Source organism: Danio aesculapii, chromosome 1 (assembly GCF_903798145.1).
Source record: "Danio aesculapii chromosome 1, fDanAes4.1, whole genome shotgun sequence".
Classification (NCBI taxonomy): domain Eukaryota; kingdom Metazoa; phylum Chordata; class Actinopteri; order Cypriniformes; family Danionidae; genus Danio; species Danio aesculapii.
Window position 1 is genome coordinate 28,862,542 of NC_079435.1, and position 25,250 is coordinate 28,887,791.

Here is a 25,250-nt window from a genome sequence, read left to right on the forward strand (position 1 = left end):
AGACCCTACTCTAATGGTATCAGCTAATTTAGGCTCAATCCCAATTCTACCCCTTAGGGGTGTCCCAATTTTCTTTTGCCCAAAGGCGTAGGGCTGAGGGGAAGGGCTAGATAGCCCTTGAAACAGAGATTTTGCAGAACCACACTCAAAACCAAGGGGTAAGAAAATGTCCCAGAATACATCATATTCAATGACAGCATGGCTGCACATGGAAGTAAGGAGATGCAAAAATTTGTATTTTTTTGTCATTATTATGAATTTTTTCAACAAACAAAGCATTTGTTTTAATACATTCATAACTATGTATGTGTTTTACCGTCATGATTTAAAAAAGAAAAAACGCTGAAATAAAAACCACAAAATTTCGCTATAAAATAGATATAAAATATAAAATCGCTACAAAAATAGAATTGGGATTGGGCCTTAGCCTCATAAAAGACAATCCTGCATGTTAAATGCCACATCTATCAGCTAATCTGACAGCAGACCACTCATATATCCACTCATAGACAGATCCTCTGATAGACATAGCTTTTCGATGCTCCTATGTCCATGTATGTGTGTAAGCAATGGTGAAGAGGGTCAAAAGATGATCATTGGAGCCAATCACAGTCATATCTGTTGAGCAGGTAAACACAATATCCAATCAGCTGTTTAAGAATTCATTCAGATGGGCTCAAAACGTAAGCGGGAAATGTCAGTATTTCATAGCTGTACTCTTGACATCTCTACTAACCTCAGCCCTAACCCTAACCAGTGTACCATGCCATATTGAAAGCCGGCAAAATGGAACCAAATGTGCAGTAAATAGCTTCTGAATTATTCTGTTTTTTGTATGTTGGTGTTGTAATGGCATTTCAGTTTACCTTAATGTACTGTATGTCTGACACAGCTCTGACAGAATAGTCTGGCACATAGATCTGCAGGAAGGCGTTGAGCTGGTTGTTACTGCTGCCCAGTGAAGGTGTGATGACTTCAATCCGCTCACTACGGTTTAATGAGTCAGAATGATTCAGTCCAAATGATCGAGGTGGGGATTTGTTTTCTGCACAAGGAAAAAAACAGAATTGTGATTTTAGAAACCAGGAAAAGAACTGAAAAAAAATGGTTGCATTCTGTGAAGCCTTTTAAAGGGTTCAACACATGCCTGAAATCCTCAACTTTACAGAGACAACAAGTAGCACATGGAAAATTATTATTCAAAGCAGTTTGTAAAAGCTTTTTAGAACTCAATAACATCATTCGCAGTTGTGAAGGGGTTGTTTCATGCATGTAAAAGTGTTGCCACTGGCAAGATAAAAAGCCTAAGAGCTTTTAAAGTGAAGATTGGCCTGTTTTTAATTAAACACAGCTTATGTTTTCCACTTCATAACGAGGGGGACAATTTACAAGTGCACACACACAAACATTCTCTTCATTCACACACAAACACAAGCCAATTGACTCTCAAATATACACAATTCCACACATTTTTGACACATACAATTATTCTTTCTTTCTTCATAAGATGCATAAACACACATGCACGTGCATATATGCACGCGCACAGGTTTCCACAGTGGGGGTGATGCATTCCAACCAAATAATGCCACAATTTGGTTGGAATGTATGTAATCCGTGTTTGGATGTGTGAGTTCAAGGCTCCAATGCTGGCCTGAAGGGGCCCAGCTCTGAACTCTACATGCTGGTAGTCAGCATGCGGTATGTGAGAACAGGGAACAGTATGTGTGTGCATGTGTGTACAGAGGTGTGTGTGCGTGCGCGCACATGGCCTCGCTGTCGCCCTTTACTCCAGGAGGCCTGTGAAGTAGAAATGTGTGGGAGGGATTTACTGTAACATACGGTATGACTTACAATGACTAACAGACTGATGTCTGACCATTCCATCGTTTCGATAGTCATAATTTGGATACAATTTTGCAATGACATCTCAGCTGGTCATTCAAACTAACAATAAACATTTTGTTTATTGTTTTTAACTTTTAACTAACAGCTTTTAACTTGTTAATTAATGAACATATTCATGATTATGTACATTCAATGTACATAACATTAATGTTAACATAACTATTGCTGTTAAAATGTAATAGTAATATGAGTTAATGTTGTAGAACTATTGTTCATTCTCAGTTATTGAAAACTGATGTAACTGACTAATTTTAACAAATCAAATCGTATCGTAAAGTGTGGACAAAAAAAGGACTCCATCATAATGTTTAAAAATAAGAACCAAATCCTTATTGTTAAGTCTGATATTTCCATCAATTGAAAAGTTCACTTTAAAGTAAGTTTGGTCATTTATTAACATTAGTTAATACCTTAAAAGGCTAAACCAACAAATAAAATAATCATTTACAGCATTTGTTAACCTTTGGTATAACATTGAATAAAATAATATGTTTATGCTAGTTCATAGCGAATTTACCAATGTCAGCATATGACTTATGATCTTAAAACCTAGTTCTTAATTTTGAGATCTTTAAGATTTGTCAATTTTGCACAAGTATAGTTCAAATATGAAGTTGGTAACAGCTTTGGTAGCTTACAGTGCATTAATTGTTAACAGATTTTGATCATACAATGTAGTAAAATAATGCTTGAAATAGAATTAACACTGACTAGGATTAATAAAGGGTGTTAATAGAACAATTCACCCCAAAATGAAAATGTACTTACTAAATGCTCTTTCTTCTGTTGAAAAAAAAAAATATTTTGAAGAATGCTGAAAATCTGTAACCATTGACATACATTTTGGAAATCAATTAAGGGAAATGAAATCAGAAAGAATCAGAAAGAAAGAAAAAAAATGTGTGAAATGATGCTTGTTCTGATTTTAGGCTACATAGACAGGGCTGTGCATGACTTCCTGAGGTATTGTGACTTAAGATAACAGTGTAGACCATTAAAAAAAATTTATCGGTTTACCTATACCTGGAGATCCAGCAACAGACTCAGCCCTACTGACGACAAAGGTACGAGAAAGCGAGAGAGGGACTGCAGAGAAGAAAAAGAATAGCAGGAAGAGAAAAGGTATGACCGAAAGGTGGGAAACAAATCTAGAAGGTAACTGAAAGAAGTGAAGGGAACAGAAATGAAGAGCTCTACTTGAAAATAGGAGGAAAAGATTCTCCTATTCACCATAAAAAGTACTGCTGGTATTTCTGTAGCTACGTGTTCTCACCACAAGAGGTCGCTTCTGTTCTGTGGTTTTCTATAACTACTGAGTGACACTGGGTTATTATTTGGCAGAATATTCAACTATCAATTTTTTAATGATTGGAATGTTTGAAAAAATCTCATGACATTTCATAAGTGTGATTATATGTTTATAGAGTAACTGAATATAATAATGAAGCTACTAATATCAGTCACAAATCTCTAATAGAAATGCTATAATAATATAATAAAGTAATACTATAATATAATTTTCAACTTTAGTAACATATTTTGGCAATATTTAAATATTTATATAAAATTAAAAATTAAATACTCAATAAGCAAAAGCTGCTACATATAATTTATATTACTTTCTATTTTAAGCTTAACATGTTTTTAAACAACATTTGTATTAATATTAAAATCAAAAGATTCCAATAACTTGAAAGTGAGGGCTAAATATAATAGAATACTACAACGTTAACAGTGGAAGCCACAACCTATCTGCAATTCTTGGCAGATTAGCAGTTTATTATGATTAAAGTTGAAAATAATATTAATTAAATCCACCCATATCATTTCCAAATCACTTGTCTTATGCAGGGCTTAACAAAAAATAACTATTAATTGAACAATAATGTCTTTATATAGTTGTATTCATATATTCCTAATGCTGCTGTTTTATATGTTTCATTCATATATTTTTATTCCATGTGGTTTAGGAATTTATTGATTGCTTGAGCATATGTTTTAAATTATATAGTGCTTCTCAGCATGCTTTATTTTTAATAACAGTTAAAATGCACATGGAGATTAAGTGCATCCCATATTAGCAGTACATAGTACACTGAAAACAATTTGTCGACATTAGCAGAATGAGGCTTCCATGCATTTTTTTGAGGGAGGCTAAAACTGCCTACAACCTCTTGCACTATTGCCTGGCATGTGGATTTGCCATATGGCATTGACATTGTTATTTTTTAAAGGCACTAAAACTGAAATACATCTGCCCACATTTGTTGATGTCAACTGTATATCAATTTTTTCTGCATTTTTCTTTTTTACAACTAATGCAATTATGATGTTGTGTATTTGTTAGACTTACTTTGTTAGACTTACTAGCTCTCTCATCTCATCAAAGTCCAGAAAATAACACTTTTGTGTGCCAAAGAACACACTGTAAATTTTTTACAAGGATTCTTAATGTTTTGTTTTCAATCCACTTAAATTTGTAAAAACTAATAAGTTGATAAGCAAAAAGTCAATTGTGTAAAACCTATTGTGTGGATTGGGTTTCACACAATTGACTTTTTGTTGGAACAACACGAATGAATTAAGTTAACTTATTAGTTTTTACAAATTTAAGCGGATTGAAAACAAAACAATAAGAATCCTTGTAAAAATGACTTTGTTTGCCATTGACTGGTCAGGGTGTGTATTTACTATTGGCATTTATTTTACATATTGCTATTAGAGTCCGCAGCACATCACACAAGCTTTTTAATGTGTGTAGGAAACCTGATGAGGAAGATATATGCAAAGAAAGTCATTTAGACAGTATTTATTGCACACAAAGGTGTTCTTGGAGCTTCATAAGATTAGAGTTGAACCACTAAAGTTACATGGAATGTTTTGACAGTGTTTTGGAATTTTTATCTAGACGTTGAATGTATCAGGACTGTTGCTGTCTATGGAAAATCAGGGAGTTTTGGATTTCATCACAAATATCTTAATTCTTGTTCCAAAAATTAGGTCTCGGGGGATTAAAATGACATGAGGGTGTGTAATTAATAACAGAATTTAAATTTTTGGGTGACCAAACCCTTTAAGACAAGTACTTGCCATCGCCTATCCCATTTAATAAATGGCTGTCCTATTTAATAAATTCAAATCCAAATCCTATAGGTGATGTTAGTATTGTGTTTATTTATTGATGACCTGCCTAAGTTAATTGAGTCTAATTTTAATTGGAAGAAAATCCTTAAAACTGTTTTTTTTTGGTCAATATCATACACCCCAAACAAAAATTTACTAATCTAAAATAGAGGCTTAAATATATTTAAGTAGATATATAGAATGCAGAAATGTGCAAATTAGTATTCGGCCTACCAAATGACAGTAATCTGTATTTAATAATGTTTACCTGGAGAAGCAGTGAGAGCCATCATCCCATATGAAGAGAAAGCTCCAGCTTCAAACCTCAGTCCCTCCTTGCCTGCTTCCACCTCTACTTTCCCCTTAGAGAATAATCACATTGAAGACCAGACTTATAGTACAACCGACAACAACTGTTATGTTCAGCAAATTAAGGTAGAAAAGTCTCTCTATTATGATACTCAAACAATTTTCCCTAGGTTGAAATCTTTCAAACTGGGAGTGTTAAATACTTGCGAAAATCCCAGCTTGTTCTAGGCTAATAACCCCAATCCGTTCTTTCTCTATGCCCTCCACGGCCCTGGACCAAACAAACAAGCTGACCTGCAGGACAAGGATGAAATAGTCCACGGGCTTATTGCGGTGGAAGAGGTAATGTTCGATGGCCTTTTTATTCTTGTCATTATATTTGACCTCCTGGATGACGTTGGGGTGTTTGAGGAGACGCAGAAGGATCTTCTCAGACATCTGGCTAGGACTGAATGGCTCAACTTCTGTAAAACAAAAGAAGAGATGATCATCTTCATATTGTTGATCCTTTATGTTGCATTGTAAACTTAAGACTTTTCTAAACAATAAGTACAGATAACACACTTGATAATTTTTCAAATGTTATCATTGAACACAATATGTAGAACACAACAGTTGAGTTCCAGAAGTAAAAACCACACTCATTTTCTCCATAGGAAAACTGATATATAACAATAACTGATAAACGTTTAGAGACAAATTGTTTATACTTTGTGTATGGTTTTGTTGTGCTCATCAGTTTGCAATAATTGAATAAAAATAGTTAACAATGAAATATGAATAATATGCAAACCAAAATAGGCACACTACCACTGTTGCTCTCAAAAACAGTAAACATAACACAGGTAAAATCCGTTAAAAACATAAAAATTGTTCATTGGATCAACATTTCGACCTATACAATCTTCATCAGGTCAAAGCATCACATGCTTTCAGGTCAAGCATTACAAAAAAACACTTAGGCTGCGTCTGAAACTGCCTACTACTCAGTAGATACAGCCTTTGAATTTAAACGTACTACTCAGCTGTTAGAAAAGAACATTCTATACAGTATGAATGTGAGCAATTCATTTTCACCACAACACACCTGAAACAAGTAGCCATCCTAATTATCAATTAACCAATAAAGTGAGAAAAGAAAAGTGAAATTTGTGTATAAAACTGCAAAGAAAATAAAAATTGACCAATCAAAGAGTGACAGAAAGAAAAGTGCACATCTTTAGCTCCATCTGCTAGCAGCTACCATTAAATCTCCTGCAATGCCATGATAAAAATGTATACAAATTTAATATTCATTTAAAATTCGTCCCCTTATTTTTGTCAATTGTTATGCTCATTTTTGCTTCAAAACTAAGCTTGTTGATGTGGTTCCTGGATAATAACGTTTTAACTAAGATGTGTTTTAAGTGCCTATTGAAGAAAAACTGGAACACATTTCTAGAGCTCATATAAAATGTGGGCTGACACTATAGGATGCACAAAATATCATTTCAGCATTGATATCACAATGTGATCATTCGCAAGTCACGTCGCAGGATCTGCAATGTTGAGTCTGGATTATCATTTGCATGTGTTTTTTAACTGGGCATAGGAAACTACCATTTGTGACTTTAATAACAATTAATTTTATTGAATTTCTACAATGAAGACTGCACATTTTATGCAGATGCACTCCCATTAAACCTACCAATCAAACTAAAATGATTAATTCTTTACAAATACAGATCTTCAAGTCCTCTGGTGAAATTGTATTCATATGGCAATACAGTATATATCACATGAAAACAAAACATCACAATGTCCAATTTTTCCAATATATCGTGCAGCCATATTTGACACCAATGCACTCTTTTGGTCAAAAGTACTGTTAAAGTGAACACTGAACCACTGAAAATAAAATTGTTATACAAATAAATAGTTAACTTACTTAAATAGTTAAGTTATATAAATAAATAGTTAACTTACTGATTCTCAACTTGTTCTAAAACCGTTTATTTGATCAAAAGATCATTTGAAAAAAAAGTAGCTCTTGACTATCACAGTATTATTTATCCTAATTTGGATATCAATGGCAACCGATATTCAAAAAAAATTTTATATTTTATTTTTGAGTCCAGTGGTTAAAAAACTCATAAAGTGTCTGAATGTGTAAATGGGGAATATATTTTCATTTTTGGATGAACTATCCCTTTAATAACTGTGTATCCTGTCTATTTGTGAAAACATTGGTAGTTAAATCTGCTCAGATGTTTATATTTGTTCTGAAACAAATTTCTGTGACAGTCTGTGACTATGAATCTGCAATAAGAAAAGCATAGGCTGTTTGTTTATGTTGGTTGTCTGTTGCTAAATATCTGACTGTAACATTTGTGCTCTGTTTACAGTATGTGTGTCACCTTGCAGCTGGTCACTGCTTGACCGGGAAATGCTAATAGTATTGTATTTGTTAATCAATGATTAGCGTAAGCCACGAGGAGAAAGTTCTCAGCAAATCCTTCAATTAGATTTTAAAGGGGAATACCGGTCGCAATATGTTTGACATGCCCGTTTGTCTCTATTAAACACGAACACACTTGGGACCCTTTAAAAGCGGACTGATGGATGGTAAAGCAAATGGAAATGACTTTTAGGAAGTTGTGCCAATGTCTGAACGGTTCTGCAAGAATGCAGGAATCAGCAAAGATACACCAACATCATTCACATAAACCATTTAAAAGTTTGGGGTCAATGGACGATTCATATTAAAGTCTCATAAGCATTTATTTGATCTATAAATCAATTTAAACAGTAAGCATTTTGCATAAATGAATGTTTTCTACATTCATTTAAAATTTTATTTGTTTTCCTTAGGAATTTTTGGCATCCATTACTTCAGTCTTCCATGTAACACAATCCTTCATAAATTACTTAAACATGTTGATTTAGCCCCCAAAAACATTTATCACTAATGTTTAAACAGTTATGCAGCTTATCATTTTTGTTGAACATTTTCTCTCCAGCCTTCATTGATTAATAAGAAGTCAAAACATCACTTTTCTTAATAAATACATGCTTGCTGAATATCAGTAATAATACCATTAAAATATGCAACTGAATGGAGGCTTCAAAACAATTGCTGCAGAAACTGGTTTGTTGCAGTGGAACAAAAAATATTGTTAAATTGAAGGGATAGTTCACCCAAAAATGAAAATAATGTCATCATTTACTCACCCTTGACTTGTTCCAAACCAGTTTTATTTATTTATTTATTTATTTATTTATTGGCTCTGTTGAACACAAAAGAAGATATCTTGAAAACCTGTAACCACTAACATTTTATTTTATTTGTTTTTCCTACTATGGATGTCAATAGATACGAGGTTCCAACATTCTTCAAAGTATCAGTGTTCAACAGCAAAATAAAACTAAAACCTTTGGAACAAGGGTGAACAAATGATGTCAGAATGGCAGAACCATCCCTTTAAGCAAGCATGTTATTTTTGAGATGGCTTTTAGAAGACATGGACACTATTAAACAGCAAAAATATAAACAGAATGTCAGAAAAATAACTAATGGCTTGTTGTCAGTTCTTTTTTAAGCTGTTGTAGTTTTTCCAGGGCTTCTAGAGATAGTGATCATTCTTTTCTACACTAACCAAGTAGTCCACCACTTTCTAAATATAGCCTAAACCTTAGTATACAAACAATATCCACATTATGACATACACCTTAAACAGTTCTGAGCCTCACCTACTGCACTGAGAACAAATTTCAAGAAGCACTTCATCCATTTAAAAAGATATCTTTCATTTCAGTTTAAATTTATTTGTTTTATTTGTTTTTATTTTTAAGTTCAAAACATAGGTAAATATAAATGTTTTTGATTAGGAGCTCAACTAAGAAATATTTGGTTTGACTGATGTAAAATGTTAAGGATACTAACACAGGCCAGTGCATGCGTATTAAACAAAAACTCAATATGTACTTAAAAAAGTGGTCACACTTTACAATAGGGTTCATTAGTTAATGTTAATTAATGCATTTAACATGAACAAACAATAACCAATACATTTACTACAGTATTTGTTAATGTTAGTTAACTTTAGTTAATGAAAATACAGTTGTTCATTGTTAGTTCATGTTAACTCACGGTGCATTAACTAATGTTAGGATGGACTTGGATGTTAATAATGCATTAGTAAATGTTCAATTATGATTGATAAATGCAGTACAAGTATTGTTCATGATTAGTTTATGTTAGTAAATGCATTAACCAATGAACCTTATTGTAAAGTGTGACCAAAAAAGTAATGGACTTAAAAAAATATTAAGGCAAATCATTTATTTTTCAGTGATCAAAAATCCCTCAAGTGGGATCAAGTGATCAAATTTAGATGTGAAACCTTCACCTAATTTTTTTTAATTGAATGAATGAACATTTTATGGGAATTGTTGTTTTGATTAAAGCTACATCTTCTTGTTATATCGTCTTGACTTTCTTCAACCCGATAAATATGTTTTGTACCAGGCTACATAAATTTGTTCACATGGAGATACAAAATATTGTTTAAGGCAAATTATATATTTTTTATTAGATCAAGTGATATAATTTAGATGTGAACCATTACCCTAAGTTTTTTTAATTGGATGAATGAAAGCTTTTTTCCAGTGTAAAAGAATGTTTATTATTTATCTTATTGTTTTACAGCTTCTACAGTATATAAAATCATATTTATTTCACTCACTCACTTAATAATTCTTGTTTCATTACATAAAGGTTTTCAATTGTTGGTTATCATCCTTGGTTATCAAATTTATGCAATTGATTTTCAAATTATTTACTGTTAGATTATTAATAATTTTTTTTTTAATTCTCCTTCATTGTGCATATTGTCTACAGCCACAGAGTTGAAGAAGTGTTTCCCAACCTAGGGGTTACGATTCCTATTAGGGATTGCCAAATATTTATGAGGGATTAATCTAATTTCTGTAGAAATGAAATTAAAGTTTTAGACAAAAATGTACTATAAATTGAGAATAAACCAAACAATCAATTTCACCATTTTAATAATCATTAAAAGTGCATTTAATTGAGTCTAGCTAATTTACTGAATCTAGCTACTATGTAATTACTTTCAGCCTTAAGCAAATTTCTTCCAGCATGTCTGCCTTTACTAACAGCTGTTAAACTGTCTGGATTTATAGTTTGGATCATACCCTGGATCACAAAAATCATCATTGGATCATTAATTTTCCTTCGGCTTAGTCCCTTTATTCATCAGGGGTCGCCACCGTGGAATGAATCGCCAACTTATCCAACATATGTTTAACACAGCGGATGCCCTTCCAGCTGAAACCCAGTACTGGGAAACATCCTTACACACTCATTCACACACATACACTATGGCCAATTTAGTTTATTCAATTCACCTATACCACATGTCTTTGGACTGTGGGGGAAACAACAACTGAAACCGGAGCACATGGAGGAAACCCACACCAACACAGGGAGAACATCCACATAGAAACTGACCAACTGGCCAAACTGACCCAGCTGGGACTCGAACCAGTGGCCTTCTTGCTGTGAGGTAACAGTGCTAACCACTGAGCCACCATGTCGCCCCTATGCACTAATTCAAACTATTAAATGTAAATTATTCAAAACACAACAACTGATTTTCACATTATTGTTTGCCCTTTTTTTCGTTTGTTTTTTAAGTTGTTCAGAATTTTGTATTTTAAAGTAGGGTTCTCCATGAAAAAAAATGTTGTAAACCACAACCAATCAAAAATAAAAAAATAAAAAAAAGTTTAAACATATCCTGTTCTTTTAAAATTGATTCATCAAAGAATTCTGAAACATGGATTTGATTAAACGATTCTTGAGCAGCATACTGACAAAATTAGAAAGATTTACAAAGGATCATGTGGCTCAGAAGACTTCAATAATAATGCTCAATATCCAGCTTTGCTATCACAAGAATAAAGGAAAAATTGTATTGAAATAAACTCTCAAAGTTCGCAATATTACTGCTTTAATTCAAACCAAATAAATGCGACATGAAACTAATAAACAAATAAATGGCTTTTTGAGCATAATATATGTCTTTCAGAAATCTTTCTTACACAAAATTCACTTGTGTTGTTTGAAAATTTGGCATAAAAAATGTTGAGGTAGACTTGTACTGAAAGAGTGCCCCTCTTTCAACACAAGCCTACCTCAGAATTTTATTTTCCAAATGTTTGAACAACACAAGTGAATTGTATGTAATTTCATGACCCTTTAAAAAGAAATGTTTACAAGGTTTAGAAATAGTTTATAAGTAGGAGTGAGGTTAATGGCTTTTTTGTGGTATGCTGCATCTAAAATTGTAATTTTCCTAGTAAAATCTAAATAATTTAGAGACAAAATTATAGATGTGCATTTATACAAGTTTCTTTATAACATAAATTATTATTTTATTGTTTTGTTAGTTTGCTTTTTAGCTGTAAGACTAACTTAAGTTTAATACACAATTTGCAGCATCTGACACCAGCAATCGCTTTGATTGAGTGCACTCAGCAAACGATATCACAAGGATCAATTGACAATTTAAAAAAAGCATGCAGATAATCAACTTTCATGATGATGAAGAACTGCAATGTCATGTCATCGAGACATGATAAAAAGATAAAGAATCTGAGACACGGCTGTAAAAGCTCCATCTTTTACTGGAAAGGGGGAGGGATATCCAGCTCATTTGCATTTGAAGAGACAAATAAAATGTGTTTTGCACCCACTCAGAAATGGACATCTACAGTAGGCATGGACCGGTATAAAATTCTGACGATATCATAAGCTTGGATAAAAATATAAGTGTCATGATATTGTAATTCTGCTCTAAAATATGTTCTTTTCAAAAGTCTGAGTAAAAAACGACAACTTTTTTCCACATTGAACACAATATATTTTATCTTTATCAAATATTTTGGATTAGTAAACTTGGACTAGTAATTATGTTTTTCTCTTCTTTTTCATTCTTTTATAACCTGTTTTTACCACATTTTAATCTGTTTTTAATTATTTTTATTATTTGTTTTTATTTTCTTATACTTGTCTCTTTTATTCCTGTTTATGTAAAGCACTTTGAATTACCACTGTGTATGAAATGTGCTATATAAATAAACTTTCCTTGCCTGATCAGGCTAAATAATTAAAATGAATCATTGACCAGCAATCTTTATTCATTTTTAATTGATGACATGAAAAGGCATTTATATAGAGAAAAGAAAAGCGATATCTTTCTTTTCTTTGGATATAAAGTAAGCCACTGCACTGTTCATGGCCAAAGCATGCTTGGATTTTGGTTGATAAGTGATTTGTTTTTTAAATTTCGGAATTGTGGACTTTTTATGTGTATGGTCCTTTTCTGCTCGACTAAATACAATAATCATTACAAAAAAATCATTATAAAAAAATTACATATACCATAAGAACGGTATAACAGAAGACTTTAGCAGTTATAAAACCTTGAATTTTCAAACTGTGGTAAACCTACAGCATGATATAATACATGATCTTTGGGTTAGGTTGAGCTAAAACCTCATATTCAGGGTACACTTAAACCTCTTTAAAAAATAATATAAAAAAACTAAATCTTGGAATATTCTACTGGACTAAACTGTTTCTGACATAATCTAAGATGCTATCTAAAACATTTTGTCAACAACAGGAGCCTTGATTCAACACCAAAATCTTTCTTTTTCTTTTTCTGAGAGACACACATTATATAACTTAAAGTGACAGAGAAACTTTTCTGTCAGCGTCAAAGATGTTTTTAATTCCTTCCCCGAGCAGGGTTTTACACAAACAAGCTGCTTTCTTAATGCAAATCTAAGAATGCAGAGCAAAGAAAAAAAACAAAAAAACATCAACATCATGGCCCGACTTTTACCAAAAACCAGAGGCCAAGCTCCTCCTCTGTGTGAGCAAACTACAGTCACAGGACACACTGGGGTAAATCAAGCAGCAATGCAGTACACTTGCCTGTTGCTAGGAAACGCAGAGTAGCCAGTAGAAGCTGAGGTGATATTTTAACCTTCATTTCATTGTCCATGTGCTTGAAAGCTGAGAAATCCTGCTTCCTCTCTCGATGGGTGATTTTCTTTTTTGTTTTGTTGTCAGCTGTTGAAAAGTGAGATGACAGAGGTAGAAAGATTGTAACATAAAGCATCTTGCCTCATATGTAAAAAAATGAACAATTGTTTAATGTCAAGCTAATTGAATGTGAAAACTGAATGCATTTTGTTGAAACTTAAAGGTGTCCTATTACTCTTTTTTAGAATTTAAGCTCCTTTTAGGTGCGCAATGATGAGAGCATGAAAAAGATCTGCAAAGTTGCAAAGCACAAAGTCCACTCCGCAGGGAGTTACGCTCTTTATCAGTTAGCAGTTTTTGAACTCCCTTAAAAACACTGATTGTATTCCTGAGTTTCTTTCCAAGAACAGTCTAAATATGCCAAATTAAAATACATCCCTTTTAAATGTAAGTACATTTACATGTCTACTTTTATAAGACATAGAGTTATTATAAGTTAGTATAGTATAGAGTTATTATAAGTATACTAATAGAGGACTGGTAGGGCTAGAGTTCCAATAGGTTGACCTGTATTTGCAGAGTTGCTTGCAGTGGGTAGAATTTCTATTGGGAGATCACCTGAAGAAGATAACTACACTGTAAAAAGTAATTAGTTACTTAAAGCGAGTAAACCAATTGCCTTAAAAGCAACTAGTTGACTTTACAAAAATAATGTTAGTAAACCCATCATGACTTGGAATTGTTAAGTTGACTAGCAAATTGTACTCACTTTTTTCAAATAAAAGTAAACTAAACACTTTTTTTCCCAATGCACATTTATTATATTTGTTTTTTTTCCCCACAGTTTTTCTGGATCTAGCAAAATGACTTACATAAAAAGTAAAATAGTAAAATAATTCTGCTCTTCCAGACTCCAGTGTGTCTTTTAAACTCAGAGCAGGCTATGAATGTAGATTTTATAGACTTAATGAAGCAACAAATATGCAATATTGTAATAAATACTGCAATTATTGGAAAACAGACATGCTAAATAACCTGACACTGTAAAAAAGAACTTTAAAAAAAGTGAGTACAATTTGCAAAATTGAAAAAATTAAGTCAACTTAACAGTTGCAAGTTGGGTTTACATTATTTTTGTAAAGTCAACTTGTTGCTTTTAAGGCAATTTGTTTACTTGCTTTAAGTAACTAATCACTTTTTACAGTGTAAGCTGATTTTAAAGGGATAGCGCACCCAAAAATGAAAATTCTGTCAGCATTAACTTACCCTTGACTTGTCCCAAACATGTTTCACTTTTCTACTTCTGTTGAACACAAAACAAGATATTTCGAAGAAAGCTGGGAAATGATAAATGTTTTTCCTATTATGGAAGTCAATGCTTATAGGTTTTCAGCTTTTATCAAAATATCTTTAGTGTTCAACAGAATAAAGAAAGGGTTGGAACTACTTGAGGGGGAGAAATCAGTAAGTCATTTTCATTTTTGGGTGAACTATGCCTTTAAGCAGATAGTGTAGTAATACTCTAATGACAATTGGTAGGTGCAACAATTGTAAGTGTAACATTACTTATTGTCAACAGAGCTTTTGTTGTCTATTTGACAGTTGATACAGTACATGAAAGAGAACTAAGCAATAAGACCTTGGTATACTTCAAACAAAATCGAACTGAAATAATGTAATTTTGAACAAAAATCTGAAAAAAATTAAATGATGATGATGACAACTATAAAAAAATTTATTGACATTTTTGCTGAAAAATAAAACAAGATGAGAATGTGATTGAGGGGTGTATTTTGGTAAATATCCAATCAGAATTAGGCCCAATCCCAATTCTATTTTTGAATCCCTTCCCCTTGGCCCTTGAAACAGAGTGTGAAGGGGAAGGGCTTCAAAACTTACCCCTAAGAAATGGGACACCACTACAGCACCTGCACACGTCATCATATGTCACCACGATCTCTTGCTTCGTAGGAGATCAGATGATCGCGACTGCTTGTCCAGTTGTGCTATTTTTTGGTATTTATCTTCAGGAAATCACTAAAGGCATATATTACATTATCATAATGATATAATGTGACAATGAGATCGTAACTATACTGTGCATTTGCACAGTGGCCATATTTATCTATTTCAACACACAAAACAGCATTAACATTATAGCAGACACTGTAAAAAGCTCATTCCCAGCCACTAGACTTTACTGACAGGGTATCCCAGTGTCATCGAGTATCAGTATGTTGTGGGACTACTGTACAGGAGTTATGATTATGGATTATAAATCGCAAAATTTAGCGTTTTTTATTATATATATATATATATATATATATATATATATATATATATATATATATATATATATATATATATATATATATATATATATATATATATATATATATATATAATTTTTTTTTAAGCTTGACGGTAAAACATGAACGCGGTTATGAATGTATTAAAACATGCTTGTTTTGTCGTAAAATTCGTAATAATGACAAAAAATACTAATTTGTGGATCCTCTTACTTCCGGGTACAGCTATGCTGCCCTTGTGGCTGGTGTATTCCAGTGTTTGGACTCTCAGTAGTGATTTTTAAACCACACTGAACTGAGCTAAACTGAACTGAACTTAAACACTACAAACTGAACTACACTGTTCCAATTTACTATGACCTTTTATGTGAAGCTGCTTTGACACAATCTACATTGTAAAAGCACTATACAAATAAAGGTGAATTGAATTGAATTCTGGGAAATTTTCTCACCCCTTGGTTTCAAGTGGGGTTCTGAAAAATCTCTGTTCGAAGGGCTATCTACCCCTTCCCTTCAGCCTTATGCCTTCAAGCTAAAGATAATTGGGACACCATTACCCGTTCACATGAACGCGCAAAACAAGGGTAAGGGGTAAGGGGAAGGGCTAATGGGTAGAATTGGAATTGGGCCTTAATCTTGGTATGTGATGCATGACGCACACATCCACACATTTGAAAAGTAACTGATCCACACTAGACACGGGATGCAATTACATCATCATCCATAGGGGCATCTGTCTGATTAAACTATAATGAAATGGAAAACAGCTGAGAGAAAAAGAAGATTCACATTTGATGTCAAGATAAAAACACCGTAAACCGTATGGGCAGGAACAAGCTGATAAAAACAACAAATCTAAAGAGACATCAGCATGCAAGGGAACTAGTCTGAAATTCCTGCAATGGTAAACTCGATCTCTTTTATTTACCCGTGTGTGTGCTTTTGCTTAACTGAAATGGTGTAAAAATGGTCCAAAGACATGCGGTACAGGTGAATTGGGTAGGCTAAATTGTCCGTAGTGTGTGTGGATGAGTGTGTGTGGATGTTTCCCAAAGATGGGTTGCGGCTGGAAGGGCATCTGCTGCATAAAAATGTGCTGGATGAGTAGGCGGTTCATTAATAAAGGGACTAAGTCGAAAAGAAAATGAATGAATGAATAAAGTGACATGGCTTTTGAAACACATAGACTACACGTTTTGTTTTTCATAAACTATTCCTGGTGACTAGTTGATAATAAATATTCAGTTTAAACATTAACGATGCAGCCCATATACAGTAGTGTAATTTTTCAGAATTTTACGATGTACTGTTTAAGCCCCTTTTCTTTAATAAAAATACAAACACATGCAAAAATACACGGCGTTCATGGCACATACTATATAAGTCTGTCTCATCCAGGATTTCAGACTTGATGATTTCTTCAATGACGTCCTCCAGGGTGACAATGCCAAGCACTTCATAGAATGGATCACCTTCTCCTTCGTTGTTGACCCGCTGGACTATTGCCAAGTGAGATTTACCTAGAAAAAAAGAGCTGTTTAGATGTTGGATATGATGCATACCATTCTCATTTTGAAATATTTAAGCTGTATGCATATAACCCACACACACAAACCCCACAAAATCTATATTCTGTCATTTACACATTATTTTCAAACACAAAACATAAAAAATTGTAATTCGGCCCATAAATTGAAAATCAGTTGGGAACAAAGTAACACTGAACCCCATTGACTTTCACTGCCTTTCAAAACACTGAGACATTTTTTTGTGTTCCACATAAGGAAAGAAAGTGAGAAGGCACAAGTTCTAGCCACTCACAGAGATCCTACAATGTTTAACCGTTGTTGCCATCATAGATATGTTATTAGGCAACGTATCAACCAAAGGTTTGTTTTTATTAGCTTATTTTTATTCGAAGGCTATCATTTTTTTCTTTTTACAGTTTCAAGTGGGAGTGCCACAGTTTTAAAAAAGCCATGAGCATGATGAAGTATTCATATGGCCACTGAAAAAGTATGTGAAATTACAAGTTCAACTTTATGTAAAACAAAATGCTCTTCATGTTTTCATGTCAGCTATTCACTCGCAGTACAGAAGGGGTGTGGCAAATACTTCACCAACCAACGGTCACAATATTCATGTTACAAGTTGTGTACAGTGACATAAACAAGAACAGCAACATAAAAATGTAGGATAAAGTGTTTATGTCGGATAAACAGTGCTCTTTACTGAGTCAAACAAATGATCTGCAATAACAGTACCATGGAAAAAAAATATGTTTTGTGGACACAAGGCTTACCATCAAAATGTTTAACAGTAACAGTCCTAGTATGTTCTCTAAAACTAATATCGTCAATGTATCCAATGTATGCTTTCAAATAAACAACTTCTTATTTCATTGCACATTTACAATGTACCTTTACAATCAGAGTGTCTGGGTGTCTCTGGCATGAAGCCAGGCTCTCTTTCTCTCTGTCAAGTTGAAAAGACTGACCCTGTTTCCCAAAACACTCAAGTGTTTTGTCTTTAATTTTGAAGGTCTAGAGGTCTATAGTAAGTGGGTTCTGTCTCAAAACATTGTGTATTGTGTCTTTGAACAAAAGTAGTCCAGTCTTGGTGAGATATCCTTACTGGAGTGGACAAACATATCAAAAGCATTGCGAAATCTAAAAAAAGACCCTCAAGGAAGAACTAAAAGAGCTTCGGTTCCTAATAATTGGAGTTTATGTCAAATATATAAACTGAAAGTGAAATTTACATATACATATCTCAAAAGTCCAAATCTTTTTTTTGTTTTTTTTGTTTATACTGTCAAGCTAAACACCAAACAATTTTTTTTTGCCTTTTCTCAGCTTGTGAACATTTAGAAGGAATTTTCCAGAGGGCCAGGCTAATATTAGCCCTGAAATGAAGTTTCCATTCCACTTGGGCAATATTCTCACCAAAGCGACTGCAGGGTGATCTGATCTGTCTCAGAGCCGGTCGTTTACATGCAGATGGCCATTTGCTGAAATACTAGGAAGCCTGGGACGCACTTGTGGCAAACCCCATGACAACACACAAACAATGATTGGGTGTAAATCTCTGCTTAAGGAGTGTGGCATTAACTTGAGTGTGTGTATCTTCTCTTCCGCATTTTGCAATGGCTTCAATGAACCAACAGCCCATAGTCTGATTAAGTACATGCATGGAGTATGTTGAAACAAGGGCATTTTTTGTTTGAAATCTTACATTTGAGTTTGGAGTTAATGGAAATATTAAAGACCATTTTAAGGGTGTACCTATTATAAATGTATTTACAAATGTATTTGCTGAAAATAAGTCACTCAAGTCTATCAGGGGGCACTAACACAACTTTTTAAGCCAAAAATTGGAAGCCTTTTATGCATTTTGCCAGTTAATTCATATAACGACTGCATTTTTGCACATAAATCTGAAAACAAGTTAGAAAGTGGACGTTTTTGAAAATGTCGTCATTGTTGTGCCTTTGTAAACACCTGAAAATGAGAGTCTTTGAAAACAACGATGCCATGTGCATGGATAGTACATGTTTATGGTGGTGTACAATAGAATAAAGGCAAACACAAAAAACACACAAAATGGTGTAGTACATGCTGCTCGGCTGTGGCAAAGTGTGGATTTACTTCTTATTACTAGCAACAGGACAGACGCATCATACACACATCCCAAATTCTTCAAATACATCAGATCCCAGTCGCTGACAGCACATTATATTTTTTCTACTGTTTATTAACAAGGTGACAGCACTAAATACTAGACTGGAATATGTACACTGCAAAAAATGCTTTTCTTACTTAGATTTTTTGTCTGGTTTCTAGTCCAAATATTCAATTCAATTCAATTCAATTCAAATATCTAAAAATTCTTAAATCAAGAAGCATTTTCTAGACAAGCAAAACATATCGTCTTGTTTTAAGAAATAATATGCCAAAATTAAGTCAGTTTTTCCTCAAAACAAGCAAAATAATCTGCCAATGGGGTAATAAAATAATCTTGTTTTTCCTTTCAACATAAGATTATTTTGCTTACCCCATTGGAAGATTATTTTGCTTGTTTTAAAGAAAAACCCACTTAATTTTGACAAATTATTTCTTAAAACAAGACAATATGTTTTGCTTGTCTAGAAAGTGCTTCTTTATTACATTTTTGTAAAATATTTAAACTAGAAACAAGATAAAAAATCTAAGTAAGAAAAGCATGTTTTTTTGCAGTGTACTACAGCATGTTTGTTCATTTTCACAGATGTGTAAAGATGGATTATCTTGTGTAATTGTGAAACTTTTTAAAAATCACTACTTGTAATATAGACTATTGGAAAATAGACTATACCCCCCCCCCCCCACTTCACAGTCAATACTTCAATAAATGGTATCCAGAACAAATAAAGGAATAAATATGAGTATAAATGAAACAATAGTGACTTATTATACATGTCAAACCTAAACAAATGAACTTAAAGCAAAACTGAAAAGTGCTATACAATTACTCACATTTGTCACTAAATCCAAACTGTGCACAATCTTTGCATGTTTGACAAACAATACACCATAAACTTTACAGCACAATTTGGATTGGTACTCCAGAAAACACAGAATCAAATTTAAGTAATTAAAATATTTATTACAACTCTAAAGGTCATTTTGACCTGTGACCTCTTGTCTAATCTGGAATTCCTATCTGCACATCAATGCGACCTAAATCAAACTGAATATAACATCAATATAACTCATTTAAGGTCAGATTAACCTAGTCAGTTAAAGCCCTAAACCTCAAAAGCAGCACTTCCAAGAAAACAGAGTACACTACTCATGTGACATGAGACAATGAAGTAACTCAATGGCAAAGGTTACCAGTGTTACTAGAGTAAACAACTCCACAAGACAGTGTTTTAATAACATCAGTCAACGCTTTGCAGGCACGTAGAAATGAATCACTCTTAAAGAGAGAATGTAAGGGCAAGGGTCAAGGGGTAGCAGAGGTCACAAGACTAAAAAAATAAGTGCTCAAGCATTAAATCGTGGCATAAAATAAGGGGTTTATTATGGCCACAGCGGAAAAAAAAACATGTTTACTTTATGTATTTTCCTTCATAGGCTCCCTGGAGAACACCATATCTCACCCCTTCAAGGAAACAAGGATATTAGCTTCTCCTCTGTTCTCTGCGGGGATTAATTTTATCCCAAGGTAGAGAAAAAAATGAAAAGATTCAAATTTTGGTTTCATTATTTGTAGAGTCACTGTTTCCAATAAAAGCACAGCAGCGGTTTCTCAAGAATATTTGTTTGAAATATGAAAAAAAAAAAATTAACACAGGCATGATATATTCTTCTGATGCAATTAGCATGTTTTAATGTATACAGTGGAAGACACTAGACAGTAACTTTTATGGGTAACACTTATTTTTGATACTCCAATACTCCATTTTTCTGGAGTATCAATCCAAATTGTGCTGTAAAGTTTATGGTGTATTGTTTGTCAAACATGCATAGATAGTGCACATTTTGGATTTGGTGACAAATGTGAGTAGTTGTATAGCACTTTTCAGTTCCCCTTCGGATGGGGAACTCCAATGCTATGTGGAAACTTCCACTATGGGATTTCGTCAGAATCCAATCATCTGAAAGAGTATAAAAACGGGCCAATGAAATGCCAATGAGTTGGCAGCGTCAGCGTGCACAGCTGGCGTCAATGACAATCAGTCATGCTATAAAGACGCAGCCAGTGCCATGCTCGACATCCTTTCGCTTTCAGAGCCTTTCACGAAGCTTCTGAGAGAGTCTTTGAGGGTATCTCCAACCTGTGTCTACAGGGAGAGATCGAGAAGCAGCTTCTCCCGGTCCAGAGCGCGTATACGCAGTGGCAGATGGTCGAGCTGGGTATTTCTCCCTTGCCTGGCGTCCTTTGGGTCCGGTCCTCCAAGAGCGGTTTGTATATAGGAAAAAAGCTTTCCTAAAAGAGACACGGTCGTGCAGCGCGTCTTTTTCAAGACGTCACTCCGACCGTGCGTTTCTGGATGCGGTGGTTTCCTATCCCCGGATGATGGGCACGAGCACAGCGTTTCATGTCTGGGGGTCCAGCATGTTAATGCGGTGCTCGCGGGCAGTGCATGCCATCACTGATGTCATGTCTGTTGCGCAGTTAAGATCGCGGCTCGCTCTTGCAAAAGAGCCACCCACCCCAGTTGTCCCCCGCACTGCGGTTGGCACTCGGGCAGATCTGAGGGTTTCAGTGAGAGTAAATCCGCCGCCCCCGGGCCGTGGACCTCTCGCTCCTCCACGCGCTCCATCCAAGCTTCAGGTGAAGAGAAGCGCTCCGTCCTTGGATGGTCGCTCTCTCACCTGATGACACCGGGGGTCAGATGTCCATCGCTGCATCGGAGCGCGGCGTTAGCATCTAAAAAGCAGACGTGATGGCCGTGCTTTCTCGGGCTGCTTCGGCCGTGGGTCTGGTGATGGTTTATCCCCCAGCCCCGCGGCCGGACCGACTAGATGGGTGTATGTGGAGGATATAAGGAGGCAAGACCTTCAAAGCCTCCCGTCCCCTTCTTCCCGGAAGTGCACAGTAAGCTCACGCTGTCCTGAGGGCACTTTTTTCTGCCCGATCTGCGTGCGCTTCCATCCTCACCATCCTTGGAGGTTGGGCTGTCAAGGTCTGACGAGGATTCGAACCCGCTCGCTCCCTCCGGGACTTTGAGCGCGGCGTCGAATCCAGAAGCAGACTTTGCGGCTGTGCTTCCCCAGGCTGCTTCGGCCGTGGCTCTGGAGATGGTTTATCCCCCAGCTCCGCGGCCGGACCGATTAGAGGGGTGTGATGTGGAGGATGAAGGCGAGACCTTCTAAGCCTCCCCATCCCCTTCTTCCTGGATGGGCACAGTAGGCTCACGCAGTGTGCTGCGTGCGCCTTCCCCCTCACCATGCACGCTATGGCCACCTACCAGCGCTACCAAGCGCAGGCGCTGGCCCGGCTGCGCGAGGATGGTTCTGACCCAGGACTGAGCATGCGCTCCGCACCGCAACCGACTATGCTCTTACAAAAAAAAAAAAAAAAAAGTCGGCTGTGTGTGCCCTGGGAAGGACGATGATCACATCCGTGATCCAGGAATGCCACCTCAGGCTAAACCTGGTGATGTGCGTGACGTTGACAAAGTTCGCTTTCTTAACTCACCCATATCCCAGGCTGGCCTGTTCGGCGACACTGGCGGTGAATTCGCCCAGGAATTCACGCCGGTGATAGAGCAGTCGGAGGCGATGGGCGAGGTCTCTATCGGCGGGATTGTATGACCGCTCCCCCCCGCCGAGCCATCCACATCCACTGCTTTTTCGCCGAGGACGCCCGCCCGCAGCTTTGCTTCGCCGCCCCCGCCTGCGCCTCCGGCCACGCGGCTGCGCCGAGCATCGCGCCGGCAACCAGCGTCCCCCGCCCAGGGCGCCGCTAAGTTCGGTAAAACGGACCGCGAAGCGTCCCTGAGGCGGGCCATCTGGGGAGGAGGGAATTTGCTCTTTCCCCGCTGGAGGGCGGGGCACGTTATTTAAAGGCGTAAAAAAAAAAAAAAAAAAAAAACGCCATCAAAATCCTCAGTGAAAGAGCACTTTTCCCCTCCTCCGGATGTGACAGCCCGAACACTGCCAGTCTGGGACGCTATGCCTTCCAGCTCGCAGGATCGGTGCATTTCGCCAATGGCTCATGGAGCACGAGAGAACGGTCTCCTTTCTCTCCACTCCCAGCCCCTCTCCTGGAGTTTGAGTGCGAGACGAGAACATCTCCTCTCCTGCTCTCCTGTGGGACCCCAGCGCTCCCCGGATGAGCCCACTCACTCCACGCTGCCCCGCCGCTGGCACGTCAGCGATCGTGCGGGTGGGACCATTTGCGGGGGCTCTGCCTGCCTGGTTAGCGCGGGCCAGCCCATCGCAATGGCTCATCCATACGACCAGACTCGGCTATGCGATTCAGTTCGCTAAACGGCCTCCCAGGTTCACGGGCGACCAGGGTCAGTCCTGCGTCCGCCCCTGTCTTGCGAGAGGAGATTGCTGTCCTCCTGGCGAAGGATGCAATCGAGCCGGCCCTCCAGCCGAGATGGAGCGCGAGTTTTACAGCCCGCACTTCATCGTGCCCCAAAAAAAAAAAAAAAAAAAAAAAAAAGCGGTGGGCTATGGCTAATCCTATATCTGCACATTTTGAACCGCTGCCTTCACAGGCTGCGCTTCGGAATGCTTACGCAGATGCGCATCACGCGATGCGTTCGTCCTCAGGATTGGTTTGCAGCAATAGATCTGAAGGACTCGTATTTTCATATCTCCACACTTCCACGCCACCGGCAGTTTCTGCGGTTTGCGTTTGAAGGTCGAGCGTGGCAATACACGGTCCTCCCCTTCGGGCTCTCTCTGTCTCCGCGAGTTTTCACCAAGCTCGCGGGGGGTGCCCTCGCGCCCCTTCGGCTCGCCGGCATCCGCACGCTCAATTATTTCGATGACTGGCTGATTTTTAGCCCACTCTCGGGAGCAATTGATTATGCACAGAGACAAGGTGCTCCGGCACCTCCGCCCGTTGGGGTTTCAGGTCAACCGAGAAAAGAGCAAGCTCGCCCCCGTGCAGAGCATCTCCTTTCTCGGGTTGGAGCTGGACTCGATCACTATGGAGGCGCGCCTCTCACGAGAGCGCGCCGAGGTAATGCTGAACTGTCTGAGAGAGTTCGACAGGAAAAAAAGTGGTCCCCCTGAAATTATTTCAGAGGCTCCTGGGGCATATGGCATCCGTAGCCGCGGCCACGCCGCTCGGATTGCTCCATATGAGACCACTACAGCATTGGCTTCACGATCGGGTCCCCAGACGCGCATGGCACGCGGGCCCACACCGAGTGACTGTCACTGCGCTGTGTCACCGCACCCGTACCCCCTGGAAAGGACCCCTCCTTCCTACGGGCCAGTGTGCCCCTAGGTCAGGCGTCCAGGCAGGCTGTCGTTTCGGCAGATGCCTCCAGTATGGGGTGGGGGGGCCGTGTGTAGCGGGCATGCTGCTGCGGACCTGTGGAGGGGAACCCAGCTGCATTGGCATATCAACTGCCTAGAGCTGTTGGCAGTGTTTCTCGCTCTGCGCCGCTTTTTACCGGTGCTGAGGGGGCAACACGTGCTGGTCAGGACGGACAGCATGGCCGCGGTAGCGTATTCCATCCGGATGGGGGGTATACGCTCCCGCTGCATGTCTCAGCTCGCTCGCCGTCTGCTCCTCTGGAGTCATACGCGGCTGAAGTCGCTGCTTGCTATTCACACCCCGGATGGGCTCAACCGTGCGGCCAACAGGCTCTCACGGCAGCTCCTTCCCCGGGAGAATGGCGACTCCACCCCGAGTCATGCGTAAGTATGCACTCCCCCCAGTGAGCCTACTCGCGCAGTTTCTGTGCAAGGTCAGGGAGGACGAGGGGCAGGTCTTGCTAGTTGCGCCCCTGGCCCAACCGGACCTGGATATCAGAACTCTCCCTCCTCGCGACGCCCCCCCTGGCGAGTCCCTTTGAGAGAGGACCTACT

General features: G+C 37.4%; 1 protein-coding gene across 1 annotated transcript in view; it reads right to left on the minus strand.

Annotated features, from left to right (window-relative positions):
• cnnm2b (cyclin and CBS domain divalent metal cation transport mediator 2b) overlaps positions 1-25,250 on the minus strand; it is a 64,665-nt gene that overhangs the window by 3,168 nt on the left and 36,247 nt on the right. The window contains 5 exon segments of the mRNA XM_056458373.1: positions 867-1,045; positions 5,300-5,393; positions 5,635-5,804; positions 13,346-13,483; positions 17,082-17,225. Coding sequence (XP_056314348.1) covers positions 867-1,045; positions 5,300-5,393; positions 5,635-5,804; positions 13,346-13,483; positions 17,082-17,225 — 725 coding nt within the window.